Genomic DNA, 19,921 nt, shown 5'->3' with positions numbered 1-19,921 from the left:
AACAAATGAGTTTTACAGGAGAGGTGTATTTCACCATGTTGTCAAAGGATTATTATTAAGTAAAATCAGCAGCTCTGTGTACAATAAAAAAAGTGTTGTGAGCCCTCCCCCCTAACTATTTTTGGACTATTTTTGTTCCCATCGTATCTTTTACCAGAACAGGGGCACGACTGCTGTCTTTGCAGGAAGGAATATACCATATCAACCCCAAAGGCATCAAATCTTAAACCTGCTGCCCAGACCCATCCCCCTAAAAGTCTGCCCCAAGTTCTTCACTCAAACAAGCTAAATCTGAAAATAATACCGGAATCTGAACTCAGTCTGTGGAGAGGAAATTACGAAGCGCCCAAATCTAAGAGCGAAAAGAAGGTATTCAAATCTTAAAAACATAAGCACAAAGTTTCCACCGAGAAACTGACGTGTGTAAGTTATTTGTGTAGCTCTTCAGCTGCAAAGCCTTCTCCATTACAGAGAGGGCACCGGGACCCCGTGCAGTGCTTAGTCACTGCTCTGCAAGCAGCTTTCCACTGGTGGGGACTCACTGGGCTCCTGAACTGAAGAGTAACGACGCAGCAGCAAGCAAATAAAACTAGAAGGGCTTGGGTTTGTCCCATCCATGAAACCGGTTTCCTCCGGGCACCGACCCTCCGGCCCTCCTCACCCCAGCTGCCCCAGGACAACAAATGGCACCGCTGCAATCAACTAAAATAGCGGACTTTACGATTTCTGGATTTCTTTCCTCACTTAAAAATGAGGTTTAATTGGAACGCGTGACTGAGCAAAACCCAGGTTGGATGTATTCCAGGTGAGTTTCGCTATGGAACAAATGCAGTTTATAGCTCAGAGAGGCGTGACCCATGCTCCGTTGAGGGATGCTGGCAGACTGGGGACGCGGTTTGCCCAGCTCACTGCCACGGCCCTTTCTCAGCCGAGACCGGCTGATCCTTTTATCCTACGGAGGGCTTGCTTTGGCCTTCTTCGAAAGCTTTGGTGGGTGTCCATCATGCCCTGCTGGGGGGCTCTGAGCTCTAACACAATGCCCCCGAGCCCCCGGGCGACGACCAGGAGCGTACTGGGGCAGGCAGGGAGGGAGGGGAGGCTGGGGGAAGCGGGGAGGGGAGCAAACCGCAGAGCTCTCACCTTGAAAAAGCCCTTGCAGCCCTCGCACGTCCGTACCCCGTAGTGCTGGCAGGCGGCATTATCCCCACAGACGGCGCAGGTGCCTTCCCCGGACGAGGAGCTCCTGCTGGGTGGAGACGGGAGGCCGCTGCTGCCACTGCCGCTGCTCTCACCTATCAGGCTGGAGGTGGCTGCGTTGAGGCCGAGCGGTGAGAAGGCTAAGGTGGCTGGTCTTTTGGCCAGGTGAAGCCCGTAGGAATGGCTCTCCATGGGTGTCTGGCTGGCGGCGGGTCTGTCGGAGCCCAGGGGCAGGCTCAGGGAGGCAGGGTCGTAGCACATGTGGGCAGCTGCGGCCGGCGTGTGGGGGGGCGAGTGCTTGAAGTGGAAGAGGGGGAAGCGGGGAGGCACGGTCTTCATGGGGGCAGCGTCCATCAGGTGGCCGGGTGGCAGGCAGGTCTGCGTGGGCTGCAGCGGGGGCTCGTCCCACAGGCTCTGGTGAGAGGGGAAGCCGGGTGTGGTGGGCGTGGAGGGCGGAGATTGCTTGAAGTACATGGAAGTGCTGGGCATCCCCTCGTCTGTGGAGGGTGGCAGCGAGGGCTGGTACGAGGAGAGCCGGGTGTCTTCCATCTTTATGAGGGGCCTCTGGCCGGAGGAGGCAGATTGCATTTGGTAGAGGCAGGAAGGCTTGAGCTCGTAGCTGCCAGAGTAACCCTCCATAAAGGTGCTGAAGCTGGGCAGGGAGGTGGTGGCAGTGGCAGTGATTTCAGTACTGCTCAGGTCCATGGTCAGCTTGGCATAGTCAGGGTTCATGATCTCCGAGCTGTACTCCGAGCCATACGCGTAGGTCTGAGCTGCATAATTTGAACCAGGCGGTGAAGGACTATACTGCGCTTGCACACAGGGCATATCTGCAAGGGCAAAGGGGAAGATTAACAACAAGCCCAGTGCGTTGAGGCTGCGGCCCAGGCCCTCGTGAACTTCTTTCCTAAAAGCTTTCCCACATTTCACGGAGCTCCGTTAGACACCTGACTCCCATTCTCGCCTGGACAGGGGACATAAAAATTAGCCTCGAGTCTTTGCCTTTCAACAAGAAATATGCATTGGGGATCGACTAAGCATTAGGTATTAGGGAGCCTGCTCTCATCTAGTCGCGGGAGCGACTCAAATTTATACTAGTGTCAGTGAGAGAAGAAGCCATCTCAAGCTGCCCTACATCTGCAGCTTAATATACATAGGTGTCAATGAGAATTAGATAAGCAGAATGAAAACAGTTTATGGCTCTAAATCTATCTCTGCATGCGTGCAACTGTGCCATAAAATTTTCATGAAGGGTAAACGAGATTATCAAATGAATAATATTAAAAATGATATTTATTTTAAAAGAAACAGCATCTGCATTGCGTGTCAGAGGAACGACTCAAATCACAGCGTTTGCTACTTAGGACTTGCAAACATCAATTTTGCTTATTCAGCTCTGGGCCTTTGAAGCGTATTTCTGGTCAGCTAATAATTTAAGCTTGCTGTCTAACTGGTAGTTTTAAGGCTTACCTGTGGTAACATGCTGCTAAAAAAAGTGGGTGGTACAACATATCCCTAAATTTGCAAACATGTAAGAGGAAAAGTACCAGGTATTTCTGTTTCTGTTTTTATAGGAAAGCAAGGTTGAGGCTGCTAATATAATTGTTTGCATCCATTAGTCATAAAAGTTAAAGTGGTTCACTGATAGCTGCGATGGTTGAAGCAACACAGTGCCTGGCTATAAAGATTTTTTTTTTTCTTTTACATTTCCTACCAGTCTGCTGTTTCCTTTCTCGCTCTCAGGAAATAATGGACCCAATTCTGCAACCCATTTGAGGTTTGCCTGACTAAACACTGTGAGATTCTAGCCCCAAATTTGCAACCCAAGCTAAAAGCGCGTGTTGTATTTCGGTTCCACAGCAGAAGAATAAAATGCATCAAGGAGCATATATTCTCTTGTAAAGAGAAAAGAAAAGTAAATATGGAGAAAATGTATGTCAAAATTAAGTGCAGTTCATCTCTTCTTAATTGTGGTAATTTATATTCCAAAAGCACTTGAGAAACAATTCATAGTAAAAAAAGCTGCCTTGAAAATAATGGGGCTTTCCTCAGAATTTTAAGAACTCCCTTCACTTATAATTTTAAAATATTCACTTGAGCCTGGCATGCAGGAATCCAAATAATTTTGTGTTAAATCAACTTTTAATTCTTCCCTGCCTGCTTTGCAGATAAACATATTTAAACTGAGCACCAGATTTCCATTATCGTACTGTCACAAACCATTCAGCTCATTCTCCTCGAGAAAACACTAAAAACCGAGAAAAAAATAGTGCTGTTTTCTGAAATTAAGACGTTCCTGCTTGTAAATCTTACTTGCTTAAAGAAAAAAGCAGGACAACCCTTTCACAAGCCTTGCCTCCCAATGTTATTTATGTATTTTTTCTACCGTTCTCTTTTTTCCCTATCAATTTCTGTCCATGCCATTCCACGCACACACATTTCATGGCAAGTCCTACTACTATCATTTGTTAGTTTAAGGACCGTCTGTTAAAACACGGTGATCAGTGCTTAATCAAATAAAAAGGGAAAGAAATTCCTTCCCTGCACCTCTGCTGAGAGCTGCCTGAGGAACACAACTGAGTGAGCGGACAGATAATGTCACGAGTGGATGTGTTGATAGACAACCCTACGAAGGAAAAAGGCTTTTTTTGCTAGCTCAGAAAATGAGCAGGAGTTCAGGGAAACGGCTCGTTATGCTTTTTTTCTGCTTTTTTTCTGAGCATAACAGGGTTATGTCACTGAATTCCGTGCAAAGTGGAATAAGAAAACAGAAGTCTAAAATAAGTCCGACCTGAGGACAGAAAAAAAAATCCCTAAGCTAAAGGTCTGGTCTCTCCTGGCTCTGCGGGACTCCTCCTACCTCGCCCTTTGCCAGCGCACTTGACTGACTAATTCTAACCCCTACTTTTCCACTTAGGGCACCAATATTAATTACCCAGCAAAGTAAATAACCTGGGATTTTTTTCTTCTTTACCCAACAGTATTAAAAAAAAAGCCCCACAGGAGGCGCGTTGAAGAGCAACCTGTCATCAGAGCCCAAATGAATGGGTAAAAAAATCAGGGTAGGGACATTCAAGAGCTCCGACCTTATTATTCTGCGGTCTTTGTCAGAGCTTGCCGTGAGGGATGCCCCGTTTAACGCCAAGCGAGCCGCGCTCCTCGCCAGGGCGCTGACATCCCACCCGTTTTCCCCTGGAGCCCGGCACGTCTCTGGCCGGGGGCTCGCACCCCCACCTGCCCGGGCAGCGCATCCCTAAAAGCCCCGACAAACGCGGGCGCTGCCTTGTGGGATTTAAACGCCCCGCTACGGGACGTCGGGGACCGGTGATGCCACAGGGATTTGGGCAGGGTAGGGGCCGCGGCGGGAGCTCTCGCACTCCCTCCTCCTCCTCCTCTTCCTCCTCCTCCTCCTGGCCCGGGAGGAGGCGGGGAGCGGCAGCTTACCTGGCGGGTATCTTGCGCGCTGAATGGTGGGGCTGGAGGTGCGGACGGAGGCGGCGGCGGGAGGCGGCGGCGGCGGCGGCGGCGGGGTGGGTGCCGGCTGGGACCTCTCTGCGGAGGCGGGTCCGGGGCCTGGCCTCGGCGGGGGGCGCTCTTCCGACCCGGGCTCTGTCCGCCGGCGGCGGGAGAAGAAGGCAGAGTCAGGGGCGGCGGTGCCCGGAGGGGCGGTGGTGCCCGGAGGGGCGGCCCCCAGCCCTCCCCCCCCCCCCCGCTACACCCGGCGGAGCGCCTGGGGGGGGACCGGGGGCGGGGGGACCTTCCCCCGCGCTCGCACGGCGAGCCCCCGCCTCGCCCCGCGGGTGGGAAGGGGGAGCCGGCGTGGGGAGCGCCTTTCTGCCGGCTCCCGCTGCCTCATCTCACAAAAGGCAGAAAGCACCGGGCTGGGACACCGGAGCCGCCGGTTTGTGCTCCGAGCAAGGAGCCCGGGGAAGGCAAGCGGAGAGCCCCCCGGCGGGGTGGCTACAAGAAGCGGGGCGGCATCCCCGTGCGTCCACTTCCCCGCGGGAACTTTCTTGCTTTTTGGGGAGGGGAGGCGGTCAGCGGCGGGCTGGAAGTTTCTATGCAAGGTAGCAGCGGGACTTGAGGGGTACCCGGCCCGCCCGGTCAGCCTGCCGCGGCCCCGCCGCCAGCACGGCCGGGGGCTCGGCGGCAGCGCGGGGGATGCGCGGCGGCGCCGGCCCCTGCCCACGGGAGCCGCTCCCCGGCGGCTCCTCCGCCCGCTCCTCGGTTCTTCTTTTGCCTTCCCAGCGCCCCTCGCCTTTGATTCCCCCCCCCCCCCCCCCCCCTTCCCCAGCTCCTGGGATGTAAAGTGACTGTCAGCTCATCCCTTTCTCTCCCGAGGGTTTTGTTCCCTCCCGAGCTCCGGCGAGGCGGCTTCCCGCTCGGCGCGGAGCGCCCCGGGGCTCCTCTCCCCCCCCCGGGCCGCCGGTTACCTAGAGACACTCGCCGGGCTTTTAACCATGCACCACCCCCCCGGCCCGCAGCCGCCCGAGCCAGGAGCGCAGAGCCGTAAGGGCTGTAAATTAGGAGGAAATAACTACCCTTGTCAAAGCTCTTTTCTTCCTCCGTGCACTTTACATTCAGCCCCGAGTGACACCCCTCCCCACCCTGTAATACGAGGAGGAAACCGTGAAATACTCCATTGTGATTGTGACTTCTTCAGGCGAGTTTCGAAACCTTCATTTACCCGGGAGGGACCGCGGAGGGGGAAGCTCCATTGAATTAAAAAGTTTCGAGCTCGATTTCCACCGCCGGTTAGGTCGCGATTTTTTTTTCTGGGGGGGAAGGGGGAAGGGATCGCCCCGAGCCGCACGGTCACTCCAGCAAATATCCACGAGCTCGCGTGAGATTCACCTCCGAAGAAACCGCCTGGTCTGCTTTAGTCCATTGTTTTTTACCGGGGCTTGACTCCAGCATACAACGGTCTCCACGGAGGAGAGAAAAATAGGGCGAAGAATGTAATCGACTGAAGCGGCTTGGATAAAAGTTAGCGATTCATTCCCAAACTTTTTTTTTTCCCCCCCCCTAGAGAAAAAAATCCGATCCCCACCACACCACCCCCCCTACAGAAAACCGCGTTTTCCGCCCTTTCCCTGGGAAATGTCCTCGCACGGGATCCACCGTCTCCAAAAATCGCGAGTTAAATAGCAGCGTTATTAACCAGCCTCGCTAAGGTGAGCCGCATCTCCGCCCGGGACGGAGTATCGCGATAATGGCGTCCCGATAACCGGCCCCCCACATACTATCACAACCCGGCGCCCGCGCTTTCTCTCCTCTTTCCAAGACCGAAACTTGTTCCGCAGCTCCCAAGGCAAGAAGGCAAAAAAGCGAGGGTCGCGGCGGGGGCAGGGAGCGGGGCAGCGGCGGCGCAGCCCAGCCTCCCCGCACCGCCCCGCCCGTGCCCGGGCCCCGCAGCCCCTCGTTACCGGTTCTGACCTCCGAAGGGAAAAGCGCACATTTCCGAGGAGCAGATGCCGGGCAGACGTGCCGAGCAGAGATCCCGGCTCATTTCAATACAACATGCCACGTTCCAGCAATTACCTCTCGGGGCGAGCTCTTTCGGGCTGCCGAGGGGGCTGCTCTCTCCCAAAGTGAGATGAGACCGACCTGCCCCGCCGTCCCCGTTAGACGACTCGAACGTGGGCAAACCAACCCACCTATTTCCCAAGCGCGGTTAAAGGAAGGAGACAAATTACTGCCATTCATCACCGGCGCTGTGAACTCCCCGCCGCCGCCGCCGCCGCCGCCGCCGGCAGCATCATTTCCATGACAACAACTAGCAGAAATACCTTAGTACCACCGGCTCCGGCTCCCGCTCCTCTCCGCCACAGCCCTCCCGTTCGGGCAGGGGCTGCGGTGCCCCGGGCACGGCGGGGGTTGCTGAGCCGGCAGGGAGGCTCGGAAGCCGAGCGGCAAAACGAGCATCCAGGGGTGGCGGGGCGGGGGGGAAGGAGAGGGAAAAGTTTCAGCCGGAGCCCGGCGGGGCAGCGCGTCGCTGAGCCGCGCCGGCCGCCGCCGGCATCTCCCGAGCATCTACCCCGGCGGCGCAACTTTCGGGGAGCGGGGACGCGTCGCCTCGTCCCTCTCTCTCGGCCGCTCCCGCTCGCTCGTATACGTACTCGGTTGCTGTGGAGGTTCCGTCTTTACATCTAGTTTGTAGGTGCCCGCTTCCTTAAAGGCGCATGTAGGCGCTGTCCAGCGGCAGGACCCGAGACACAAAACCCCGGCGACTCCCGGCGGCTGCAGGTCCGGAGGGTGCGTTATCCCGAGGCATGGAAAAGGATTGCAAAAGCCCGAGGAGCCAGGAGCCCGTCCCCGGGCGGAGGGCGGGAGGGAGGGAGCGGCCGGGCGGGCGAGGGATGCCGAGCCGCCGCCGCCGCCGCGCTGTGCCTTTGTGCGTGTGTGCGGCGGGAGCCGGGCCGGGACCTGCGCCCGCGTCCCCGGTGCGAGTGCGAGTGCCCCGGGGTGCGCCTGTGCCTGCGCGGAGAGAGGGGACGGAGGCGCCTCTCTGCGCTGCTCTCCCGCTCCCTCTCTCTGAACGTCATTTATGTGAGAGGAGCCCTAGCGGCCTCTCCATAGAGCGGCTGGAATGCGAAACGTCAATAGTGACGCCATGGGAGCCTGACGCTACTGACCCCCCCCCTCCGCCCCAGTGTGTGCGCCGCGCTCCCGCCGCACCGCGCCGCGCCGTGCAGACCCGTGCAGCACCGAGCCGCGCCGTGCAGCACCGAGCCGAGCCGAGCCGAGCCGAGCCGTGCGGCGCGGGTGAAGCGGCCGCTCCGCGCCGCCGGCAGCGGGACAGGGTGGCCGGGCGGCCGCCTCGGGGCTGGCTGCCCGCCGCAGCCTGGCGAGTCGCTCCCAAGACAGATTAAAATTATTATTATTATTATTATTATTATTATTATTATTATTATTATTATTATTATTATTATTATTAAGATCAACAGCGATCGTGTTGTGGTGTTGGGCAAACGTAGCAACTCTTTACTGGAGTGGTTCAAGGGAAAAAGCTTTGCTTGGTTAATTAGTGGCACTTTCAGGAGGATTTATTAACTGTTTCTTTTTTCTTTTACTTTTTTCCCTCTTTTCCCCTTTTACTTTTTTCCCTCTTTTTCCGTTTTTCTTTTCTTTTTCTCTTTCCAACTTTTCTTTGTTTTTTTGTCTTTTCTCCTTGTTTCTTTTTCTTCTTGTTCCCCCCCCCCCCCCCCCCCCCCCTTTTCATTTCTTTCGAAACTTTCCAGCGCGCCGGAGCCAAGAGCAGGTTGTGGAAGGTGCCGCTCTGAGCCGGCGCTCGAGCTGAGCGGCCCGGGCGTGTGTCTGTCTGTCTGTCTGTCTGCCTGCCTGCCTGCCTGGGGCACGGAGCCTGCGGCGGCTGGCTCCCCCGCCGCCTCCGCCGGCAGCGGCCGCCCGCCGCCGTCCCCGGTGCTGTGCTGACTTCCGCTGCCGGCAGCCGGGCCGTTGGCCGTTGCCATTGCGGCCGTTACGGCCGTTGCTGTGCTTGTGCTTCGTACGGAGGGGCTCCGCCGCACCAGTTCCACCGACGGGGGCCGGGACGCTGCGGCGCCGGGAACGGGCGGGCGGAGGCGGCGCTTTCGCTTCGCCCGCTCGGTGCCCGCCGCCTCTCGCCCCACCAGCCTGGCGCCGGCACCGCCGCAGAGCCCGCTGCCGCCCCGGGCGGCGGGGAGGGGAGGCCGGGGGCCGGCGCGGGCCTCGGCGGACGCCGCGGACCGGGGGCGCGGCGCGGGGGCCGCCCCCGGGCCCGGGACCCCCTTCCCGGGGCGGCGGGGCCGGCGAGGCGCGCCGCCCCCCCCCCCCCCCCCCCCCCCCCGCGGGCGCCGGGGCCTCCCTCCCGGGCCGGCGCGGCTGCCAGGCCCCTGCTCCCCCCGCGGGGGAACCCGCCGGCCGCCGGGCTCCCCGCGTGGCGACACTTCCCCTCCGGAGGCAGCCAGCCCCCGGCGGGGCCAATCAGCGCCTCCACGTCACCGCGGAACGCCGTGCTCGTGCCGCCGCGGCCAATCCACGCACAGGACGCGGCGGGCCCCGTTCCGAGGGGCGGGGCGTAGCGGGCTGACGCACGGCAGCCGCGTCATTGACGCAAGCGGCGTTGCTAAATTTAGCGGCCGGGGCCCGTGCAGGGCGATCGGGATCGCGCGGGGGAGGGGGCGGAGCCGGAGCCCATTGAGCGGCGGCGGCGGCGGCGGCGGCGGGGCGGGCGCGTGCGCGCGCGCGCTCGCTCGCTCGCTCGCTCGCGCGCGCTTGGGGCTATTTTTGGGCCCCCCGGTTGTGATCCGGCCAAACCAAATATAGACGCGGGCGGGTATTTATAGCGCCGGCGAGTCCCATTGTCGTGGGGCCGCGCCCCCGCCCGCGCACGGCTTCCTCTGCGCAGGGGGTGGAGTGCGGGGACCGCCCGCCCGCGGGGACCCCGGCGCGCCCACGCAGCCCCCCCGCCCCGTGGGTATCCCCCCCCCTCCCCCGGCTCCCCCCCGCGACTCTCCGCAGGGGGGGAGCCGCAGCCGGCCGCTGGCGGGGGGCGCCGGCCCCGGCTCTCTTCCCCCCCCCCCCGCCCCAAAAGCTGCGCCCCGCTGCGCTGGGTGGCCGGGCACCCCGTCTGCCCGCCCCGCCTGTCCGGGGCGATTCCCTCGCTGCAGCCTGCGCTGCTTTCCCTCCCCGTCCCGTCCCGTCCCTGCCCGCCCCCGGCGAACCACTGACATCGCCGAGCGGCGGCCGAACGGGAGGGCGGCGGAGGGGCCGGGGCCGGGATCCCCCCCCGCCCCGCTACTGAGGGACACGCGTGGAAGCGCGGGGTGTTTCCGCGGCGGGGATGCCCCGCTCGGCGGCGGCGGGGATACCCCCTGCCTGACGCAACGGAGCGGAGCAGGGGCGGCGGCGGGCGCGCATAGCGCGGCGGTGACCTCATGGCAGAAGCGGCGGCTGGTTGGGAGTCCTCCCCCCGCCCCCCCCCCCCCCAACCACCCCTCCCCTCCCCCCCCAGCCTGTTGAGTAAGCGCCGGGAGAAGTGAAAATGCCATGACGGGCCGGTGCGCTCATCCCCGGTGCTGACACGCCGCGAGAGGGGAGATTCCCTTTGATGCCGCTGCCGGCGTGGGCGGCGGAGGGCAGGGGAGGAGAGAGGGTGGCACTTTCCGCCCGCCGCTCGCCCCGGGCACCGGCCCTGATAAAAATACTCCGCTTTCCATGCTGTCATTTCGCCTTTGCATCTCGGCCTCTCTGCTGGGAAAGGGACTCCGCGGAGCGCGGCCGCCGCCCCGGGCCGGCCCCCTCGCCCCCTCCGGCGGGCAGATACCCCCCGGGGTACACCCCCGTCATCCCGAAACTCCCAGCTCCCCACGGAGAGCCTGTGCGAGCAGAAAACGTCCGTACCGGGTGGACGGTCCTAGAAATCGTATTGCCACCCCCGTTCCCCTCCCCTCCGTGTACTCCGTGCAACTTCGCAGCTTCCTCGAGCTGTTCCTGTCTCCCACGACGTGAAAATATCGTCATGCAAGAAGGATAAAAAATACATATATATCAACCCCAAACCCAAAACCGGCGGCAAGAGTGTTTTGAAAGTCTTTAAAATAATCTCCGAGGTGCTATTTAGAGAACCGCTCCACAGGAAACGGGGTATTTGGAGAAAATGGTTAGAAAGTGGCGTTGAGAGCGCTGCGCGCTTCGGGGCGACGCGGGCGCTGCGCAGGGAGCCAGGCGCTTCCTCGCCGCCCGCCCGAAGGCAGCAGTTTTCCTCTGGGGAGAGCACGGCTCGCTATTTCGCAGTTATTTATGAACCGAGAGGTCACTCGCTATACGCTGCGTGCTTCCCAAGCGGCGAAAAGGAAGTCCTTCGTGCAAGGAGCTCCCAGTCTAAGGACAAACACCGGGGTGGAGGGAGAGATAAGGAGACAGGAACAACACGAGGCGAATTGTCCAACTGGTGCGTGCACGCCGGCTTGATTTGCTGGAGGAAGCGGTGCAGGAGCGAGGGCCAGAAGAATGGCGCTCCCAGCGCTTACTGGATAACTCAGGATAATTAAACCAGGCACTAGAGGCTGTGCAAGGAGGGAAGAAAGCCTGTGGGAATGTGAGGGAGGCCTTGGGAGAAATAAAGCTCCAGGAGGTGGGGAAGGTTGTCCAGGGACACTTGCTGGGTGATGCCAGAGTCGGGGAGACTGAAGGTTACACAGGGGCACTGGGAGCAAACAATGTGGAGAGGCTGGGGGGCCTCCAGCGCCCACCCCTTGCGTTTGCATTTATGGCCAAATAACTTGATGACAACTCCGTATCAGAATTTGCAGTTGACTTCTCCAAGACCAGAACTTGCGCAGTCCAGGCCAGTCTTTAGGCTGCAAACTTCTGGGACCAAAGCAATTAAAATGTCACTATTTTTAGGCTTTTACTGCAGAATTTAAACACCCAAGTCAAAAAACACAACCCAGAAAGGCTGACCAGCTGCTGCCTATCTGGAGGTACCTAAATTCAGTAACGCTATAGAGGCGCTTTTTGGCAGGTCGCCTACTCCAACCTCCTACTCAAAGAGTATCCCTCTGAATTACCTACAAATTTCCCTATCTTCCTCCAGGATGTAGAAACCAAGTGTTCCTCTGCCTAAATGCCGCCTTGTAGGAAAACCCCAAAAGAGGAGTCAGTTGGTGCACCCTAATTGCACGATAGCTCGGTAGTTTCAGCACTCGCACAGAAAATAGGACATCCGCGTTCACACAGTTTGTCTGGGGCAGGGGGGCAAGGGTGGGGATGGGGAGAGCCAACCTGCATTCCCCACCTCCCAGGAGATTGCTGCAATCCCTGCATCATTCTGGGTGGCATCTCACCCACCCGTTTGAAGTGGTGAAACCGCTTTCAGGCTTGTGTGCAGGCACCGTAGTCTAGTGCTTCAGGCTGTCTGCTGGAATGGAGGAGACCTGCCTATCCATTCCCGCTCCAAGGACGGCTTCTGTATTTTATGTTAAACACCTATAGTATAAAAATACTGCCATGGCCTTACACGAACTTTCTTCCTTGCCTGATTAATCCCTTCCTATCAGGCGTGATTTCTATAGTAAAAGCTCCCTTTCCCCTCCCTACCTTCCTAGATAGCCAACACCCTGGTGATGAGGCCATTCTCTCAGGTAACGGTCTGTGTGGATTTGAATCTTTTTGAGCAGAGAAAGGAGCTGCATCCCAGACCTTCTGTTTTCTAGGGAGTGCTGTAACTGCCAAAGCTACAGAGTCAACAGAGGGTAGCACCCATCTTCTTCCAGCTGTGCCTTTGAAAAAGCTCATAGCTGAGCATCTTCAAGACAGGGTTCTGAAACTTCCTGCAGTCCTAAGCTACGTAGCCTTGCTCCAGAGGGGTGGCATTTGGGGTGTGGCCCTATCATTTTGACGCAGGTAGTCTGTTTTGTACCCTTTTCTCTCCCTGCAAGCATGCAAAGACTTAGCTGATTCATTTGGATTCCTGGATTTCTTTCTGGGGATGGGGCACTAAAGAAAACACTGCAGTTTTTAATTTGGTCACCCAAAACCTTGTCGGATTTAGGTCTGAGGCAGAGTCCTACCCTTCAGACGTATCCTGCCATTCAGAAAATAAATGTAACGGGTTCTGGTGCTGATCAAGGTGACCAAAGTCTTGAAAACAGGATGTGATCCTGGTCAAAATGATACCCAGCTGACTCTGGAGAGCCTGGGACAGCAGCTCTGCCTCGGCTGCCTTACACGGCTAGGCCAGCAAGTCTCTATATGTGAGGTAGCATGCTACAATAGGTGCTCAGGGCACCCAGTTTATCACCACTGTGATTCCAAATTCAAAGAGGAACTCATCCCGCCTACTTGGCTTCTCCCAGTGGGAAAGAAAGGTGTCCGTGTCATACAGAGGTTGTGATGGAGAAGAGGGGAAGCCCTAGCTTAGCCTTTGGCGGTGTGTTTGGCAGGTGTGTCGACCCCGACAAAACTGAGTCCTAGTCTTCGCTAAATTAAGTCCCAGTCCAATCTAGTCTGCTGTCATACTTTCACAGTCAAAAGTTTATATTTTCTTTTCCCAACTAGTTAAAGAAATGGTCGGGTGGTTTATGCTCAGATTTTCCAAATGACTATCGCTGGATCGAGGCCATGCATTGGAAATCTGTGCCCCAAAGGAAGAAATTTTGAGAAAGATTCAAATGATTCAAACCCAGTCTTTCATGAATGTTAGAAATATGCACAGTATGCTTTGTTCACAATAGCTCTGTTTTCCCAGACAGAAGCTCCACCAACTGGTGGAATTGCCCTGGAATTCTGCAATACCACAGATGGGGAGGCTTGAATATTCCTGGACTGACTCAGCCTGTTCACTTTGCCTGGCTTGTAAGACAATAGGCGATTCTTTCTTGCTCGTGGAGATCCAAAATTAAAAGTAAAGGAGGTCGCATATTAATGAAAGGAACGACTGCCTTTCAGACAAACCCACAGACCGAACGGTGATCATATTAAGCAGAGGGGCTGTTGAGAGCGTAATTCCTACTGCCCACGTAAGAGCTGATTAGGAATGGGAGAAGTCAGGACCCGACAAGGTTCAGACATGCAAGCATAGCAGATTATTAAATAAGGAGATGAAGAAGCATTCAGAGGGATCTTAAGTACATTAATTATGTAATAATGAAGCAGCTTTAAACTGGATTTATCATGGATACACAAGACCTACATTTCGCATTGGCCTTGATTCTTTCAGAAGGACAATCCTATTTGATTGTGTTCACTTAAAGAAAAAAATTGGGGGGGGGGGGGGGGGAAGCTCAAGCTCATTGTATCCTAGGCAAAGGTCTTGAAGAGCGTAATGTTGTTTATGACAGAGAGATGGATTTTAATGAAGGATCAAGGCCATGGGGATGGTTTATAAACCCCAAAAGTTAATATTTCTTTCCCCTCTACCTTATAATTAATAAAATAATAGAAATTATCATTATTATTTTGTAAGTTCTTTTCCCATGGCTTCCTTCTGAGCCCTTAATTTCTAAATTTCATTCTTGACTGGATTGTCAATCTTTACTCCTAAGAGGGAGTCTCTTTACTTACCTCATGGAGTACTACACAAACGCGACTGTATCATTGTAAAGAAAACAGCCATGTATACTAGGTAATCATTTAGGCTTGTTCAGCAGGCATTTTCGTGCTGGCAGACTAATACCTTCTGTTCCTGTTGACATAGGATAGCTCCTCAAAAGCATCAACTTGTTATGTATTTACTTTTCCTAACATCTTTGTATGAGCAGAACCTTTTAAATTCCATCTGTTCTTATTACCTTGTCTTTCCGGTTACCCTGTTTGTTTTACTCCTACTGATCCGTAAACCATTTACCTATGTTACTGGGCATTGTGTTTTATTTACCGTCTCTCTCACCTCTTCTTGGACTGCATTTTCTTTCCTTCCTACTATTTCCCTGTCCGTTTCTCTCCCTTCTCGCTACTGTGCTACCCAAACCACCCATTTCCAAGAGCCACCAGGCAGCAGTTCCTCAGCTGGGGCAGGACGAGGGGTTCGAGGAGAGGACAGTGGGAGAGTCCAGCTGCCAAGGCAACCGACTGTCCAGGTTTTGCTTTTTGCTTCGTCTCTGTCCTGGCTTGTGCCTTTGCACAACTCCCATTTACCTCTGCACGCTTCGTTTCCCCATCTGTAAAATTACAACAGGGGACTTAAGAAATAAAGGCACAGAAATGAAAACTAATTACTATTATTGCTTATGTCTTGTTAATGCACAAGGCCTCAGACCCCTCAATGGCAATAATTCCTTTTTTCCTTATAGAAAGAAATGAATAATTTACCCGAGAAGACCTGGGCTATTTCTTTCAAGCTTATCACATCTTAAAGATCAGAAGCGGGCTCTAGTATCATGTCACAGGTTTCAGCATCAGCTTTCTTCAATTATGACTAAAACTTCTGGCATCTCTGAATCAGCTGAGACACACTGTTAGAGCGAGCTGATGAAATCAGTTCCGTTTCCCCTCCCCGCACTGTGTATGAAGGACCAGACCGTGGTGTATGCACTCTAGGCCTGAACTTAGCGGCCCCAGCTCCGGGAGTAGGGTGATGAGCTCAGAGCCTAGTCTTCGGGGTGGTGAAAATCATCTTGAAATCCAAACTTGAGTGAAGCTGGCAAGCGATGGCTGTCCGAGCCCATAGCGGGCTGGAAATGTCATACCTGGAGCTGCGTTACGCGTGCTCCCCTGTGCACCCCTCTGGAGACGGCGGGAGCGAGCAGTGCCAAAACAAACGTACAAACAAAAGGAGCAAAGTGCGCTGCGCGCAGGTGTGCTGCTGTCGGACCAGCTTAGGGAAGCCGGGCCGTTCCTCTTCTACCGAAGAGGAGGAGCCTGCTGCCATTTCTGCAGGAGAAGCTGTGAGAAAGGCAAGAGAGGATGCTGTTGCCTCACACTCTTCAGGAAAGCATTTAAGCTTTGAAATGTGTCTCGGAAAGTCCATCTTGAAAGTTAAATCAAAAGAGAAGCTGAATTCCTCACTTTGTTCCCTCCCGTGTCAAAGAGGGAACGCAGTCTCACCTGATTATAATTGTACGCTATGCAAATACTTACAGGTGGAGCGCTATATGAGACGGTGATGTGGTTCAAATAGCAAAAACTCAAAACACCAAGAAGTGGAAGTCAAAACCACCTAAATACAGCTTTAGAAAACAACCATCGCTGCTTCTGGGGCACCTAGCGCAGAGATCCCAAATTATAGAAAAGCTACGTGTCTCAGTGATGGAGACGAGGGGGAGAATGACGGAGAAGAGAGATTCCGCGCCTCGTCTTCTGCTTGCTTAAGTGATCTTCCCTTGAGCGTGGGAGCTTCGCAAAGGCGAACGGGAAGCACCGCAGTGGAACTGAAAATCAGCGGAGCTGCTCGCCGCTGTAGCACTAGGTGCAGGTCTTTTTCTAGTAAAAGGACCTCCCCATTTTCAAAGTAGCGAAGTCGTAATAGATTCTCTGTACATTCCTGTGACTCTGAAAGAAAAGACCAGCAAACGTCTTCGCAAAGACTATTTAGTCGGCATCGTTCTGCATAGTTTTGGTGGATCGCCATACTCTGCCTTACAGGAAGCGAATGGAACATCGTGCAGCAAGAGAAGGAATGCTTGAACATTTTTTACTAGGTTATGTTTTGTATTTTTATAAGAAATTTGTTGAGGATGATGAGGCAAAAGCTTTGTCATGTTGCAGTTAAATTTGGCAATAGAAACCAAAGCATAATTAGAAGTTCCGGCCAATTTACTGAACAAATTTCATTCCCGTTTTCCCTTCACCAAAGCTTTTATGTGCCGAGTGCCAGAATAACTCTGGTGTTTTCACCCTACCAAAACTCCCCACTGATCGTTCTGCGCACTTGTGGTTCCATGCAAGGGGGGAAAAAAGCTTCCTGCCATCTGTTCTGAATTAGATAGCTTTTCCTATTCTATTTCCCTGCTTTATTGTTTTTGTTGTTACGAAATAGTAACTTAAATTTGCAGTATTTGCACCCTGAAGAGTTCAGGCAATTCCCTTTATTTTCCATGCTGCTCTCCTTAAATTAAGAGAAAGGAACAGCAGCCTGTTTTCAGGAGATGGATCGCACCTCCGAGCGTCACCTTTTTACCGTTCATTATACCTCTTCCTAGCGTGGTACTTTCTTTCTGATGACACGAACACGAAACAGTACCGTAAACAGGCTTTTATTAAGGATTATGTCATTTCCCGGTCGCTTCCTTTCTACCTGCCCCGTTGACTTTTTAATCGCTTCGCTCTATTGCGGACATTTCTGGAGGGCCCCACGTTACCGGCAGGCGGTGTGTCGCGACAGGATAGTCTTATTAAACGGCACTCAGTTTTCACTTGTGCCGGTAAGCGTGCGGGGAACCCGCCGCTTGCGGGTTTTTGAACCTCCCCGGCGGGGCTGCGGCAGCTGCCCCAGCTGCCAAGCGGGCTCCCCGCGCTCCTCTCTGCCAGCGGCGAGATCCAGCCGGGATTAAGGAACCGGTTACTCCCGGGCCGGCAGCGGCGGACCGCCAGGGGCGACCACTCCCGCCAAACCCTTCCCCCCCCGCGGCCCCGTTTGGCGCGGGCCCGATCGAGAAACTTCGCGGCGCCGTTTCCCGCCCGGGGGTGAAGGCGTCAGGCGGGAGGGGGTCCCACCGCCGGCAGGCAGCGCGCGCCGCGGGCAGGTGACGGAGCGGGGGGGGGGGGGCGGGGGATGCGGCGCGGCACGCGCGCCCGGTCCCGTGACGGCGGCGGCGGGCTCGGAGCCCGTCCCGCCGCGCGCCCGCCCCAGCTGAGCGCCGCGTGACGGCGGCGGCCGCGCCAACAGGTGTCCCCGCGCGCCGCTCCCGGGGCCGCCGGGGCACCCCCGCACCCCCCCCCCCCCCCACCCCGGGCCGGTGACCCCGGGCGGCCCCTGGCTCGGCTCCGAGGCGGGGAAGGCTGCGCTGCAAGGAAGAGGTTCCCCGGCCGCTCCGCCTCCCCGCTCTTAACGGGCATCGCCGCGCGGCGGCCGCCCGCTGCAGCAGCAGCAGCAGCAGCGCCGGCCCGGGCACCGGGCTCACCCGCGTCTTCCTCGTCCTCAGCGGGGGGGGACTCGGAGAAGCCGCTTTGCCACTCCCGGGAGAAGGGAAGGAGGCTCGGCTCGGCGCTGTGTCCAGCAGCGGCCACCGAGACAGCCCCGGCCGGGGGGCACCCGGGCGGCCGCCCTTCGTTACGGCACCTCCTCGGCACCGTTTCCACGGGGGGCCCGCTGGCCGCGCGCCACCCTCCGCGGCGGGGACCCGCTCCTCCCACGCGTGGGGCCGCCGGGGGGAAGGGAGAAGCGTTTCGGAGCTGCCGCGGGGCCCCGCTGCTCGGCCCACGCACCCCGCGGGAGCAGCGGGCCCAGCCGCGGCTCTGGGGGCAGAACGGCACCGCCGGGCCCCGGGCGGCGACTCCGCTTCCCGGAAGCCCGGGGCCGGGTCTTATGCTTTTATTTTCCGTGGGGTTTTTCCCCGGGATGGGGGGGAGGGGGGCGGTAGGAGGGGGAATCCCCCGCTCGGCGCCCCGGCCTCGCGCCGCCGGGGAAGGGCGCCAGCGGCCGCCCCGCGCCCTGCACGCGCTGCCGCCGCCAGCCAGGCCGCGCGCCGCCCGGCTTCCCCCGCTCTCCGCGGGGGCGGGGCCGGCCCCTCACCTGACGGCGCCTACGCCGCGCGCGCGCGGAGCCCCGCCCCCCCCCCCAGCGCGTGCAGACGGCAAACAAACGGCCAGAGCGCCGCGCGCCTCCTTATTTTTTTTTTTTTTTTCCCCCCCCTCTCCGCCTTCTCCGGCTATAAATAGCTCGCGCCGTGCGTGTGTCACGTTCCCATTACGTACGCCTTACGCTGACGCACGGGGGCGGTGCGCTCCGTGACGTCAGCACGTATCCGGCCAATCTATAAATAAACTTCCGGCGGCGGGTGCCAGGGGCGGGCGCGGGCCGCGGCGGCGCTGCTGCCGCCGCTGCTGCTGCCGCCGCTCCCCGGGGAGCGGCCGGCCCCGTTGCCGTGGCGACCGCAGCCTCGTTTCCTCGAGCGGCCGCTGGGCGGTGCCGCGGCGGGGGGGCCGGGCCGGGCCGGGCCGGGCCGGGCCGGGCCGGGCCGGGCCCGGAGCTGCCTTCGCCTCGTCAGGCCTCGCTCCGCCGGGAGCCCTCCGGGCCCCGCGGGCTGCATGGGGAGCAGCGCCCGGGGGTGTGCGGGCAGGCCCCGGCCTCGGGATGGGCCTGCCCCGGCTTCGGGCGGGGGCTGCGGGCCTGCCCCGGCCTCGGGCCGGGCCTGCCCTGCCGGCGCACCCGGGTCGCGCTTTGCAGCTGCCGCCCCCTCCTCTTGCTGAGGTGGTGGTGCGGGGCGGCTCGCTGTGCACGTCTTGATTACCTACTTCGGATTACCTCCCTGCTGCCAGGGCAGGAGGTTTTATGGGGCAGGCCGGGGCGGAGGCACGGCGCTGGGTCCGCGGTGGCGTGCAGGACCTGCCCGCCCGCGCCCCTCTCTCAGCCCCGCTGAGCAGGGGAGCTGCGTGCCGAAGGGCAGCCCGCCTCTTGGGAGGGGTGACCTGCATTACCACAGCAGGTGATGCAGCCCTTCCCCCCCCTTCTCCTCTCACCCGGCTGCATAGCAAGTCCCAAGCTGCGGCAGTCTGCAGCCATGTGTTTTAAATCATTGTCTTCAAGTGTTGGCTGTGAATTAGTAGTTCAGTAGTTGCTCTGCAGTCGGCCCGAGTCCGTGTGCAGTAGAGATGGAGTGCATAGCAGAAACGGTAACTTCAGTAGTCCTGCTGTACTCCTTCTAGTCTGAGATCCAGATCCCAGGTAGCGTTTCAGGGAATGCGTATATATTTTAGCTGGTTGGTAGAAATAGCGGTGATGTGTTTCTTGCTACACAACAGGTATCTCATAGGCTTAGCTGCAACAAACTCCTAGGAAGTAGGCAATGCTTTTTTGGATCCCTTTAGGTGGAGGAGGGAAGCAAACATAGCTCTCTCACAGCCTGGGCAAGTGCTCTAACCACTTGTCTGCTGTGTAAAAGTGGCTGCGATGGCTGGTCTCGATGTCGTCAGTACATATTGGGCCCCTCAGGGCTAGGGGTGTAGCAAGATAATTCATTTTGCAAGCAGCTGTGCTGGCTGAAGATGCAACTCTCCCCCAGTGATGCGCTGCCTTTCCTCTGCCAGAGTTACCGCCCCACAGCTGTTGAGTTAATGTTGGATAAGTGAGCAGCTGGGTGAA

General features: G+C 57.5%; 1 protein-coding gene across 1 annotated transcript in view; it reads right to left on the bottom strand.

Annotated features, from left to right (window-relative positions):
• NR4A3 (nuclear receptor subfamily 4 group A member 3) overlaps positions 1-7,714 on the bottom strand; it is a 29,931-nt gene extending 22,217 nt beyond the window's left edge. The window contains exons 1-3 of the mRNA XM_087758299.1: positions 7,317-7,714; positions 4,642-4,806; positions 1,141-2,027 (exon numbers count right to left, since the gene is read on the bottom strand). Coding sequence (XP_087614425.1) covers positions 1,141-2,025 — 885 coding nt within the window. The 5' untranslated portion in view covers positions 2,026-2,027; positions 4,642-4,806; positions 7,317-7,714. The remainder of the gene's footprint in view (positions 1-1,140; positions 2,028-4,641; positions 4,807-7,316) is intronic.
• Between the last annotated feature and the right edge of the window lie 12,207 nt (positions 7,715-19,921).

The sequence above is a fragment of the Nipponia nippon genome, unplaced genomic scaffold (genome assembly GCF_047370975.1).
Source record: "Nipponia nippon isolate SJK-2023a ecotype South Korea unplaced genomic scaffold, ASM4737097v1 scaffold_1, whole genome shotgun sequence".
Taxonomy (NCBI): Eukaryota; Metazoa; Chordata; class Aves; order Pelecaniformes; family Threskiornithidae; genus Nipponia; species Nipponia nippon.
The sequence above is the reverse complement of the archived record's forward strand: the minus strand, read 5'-3'. Positions and strand labels throughout refer to the sequence as shown.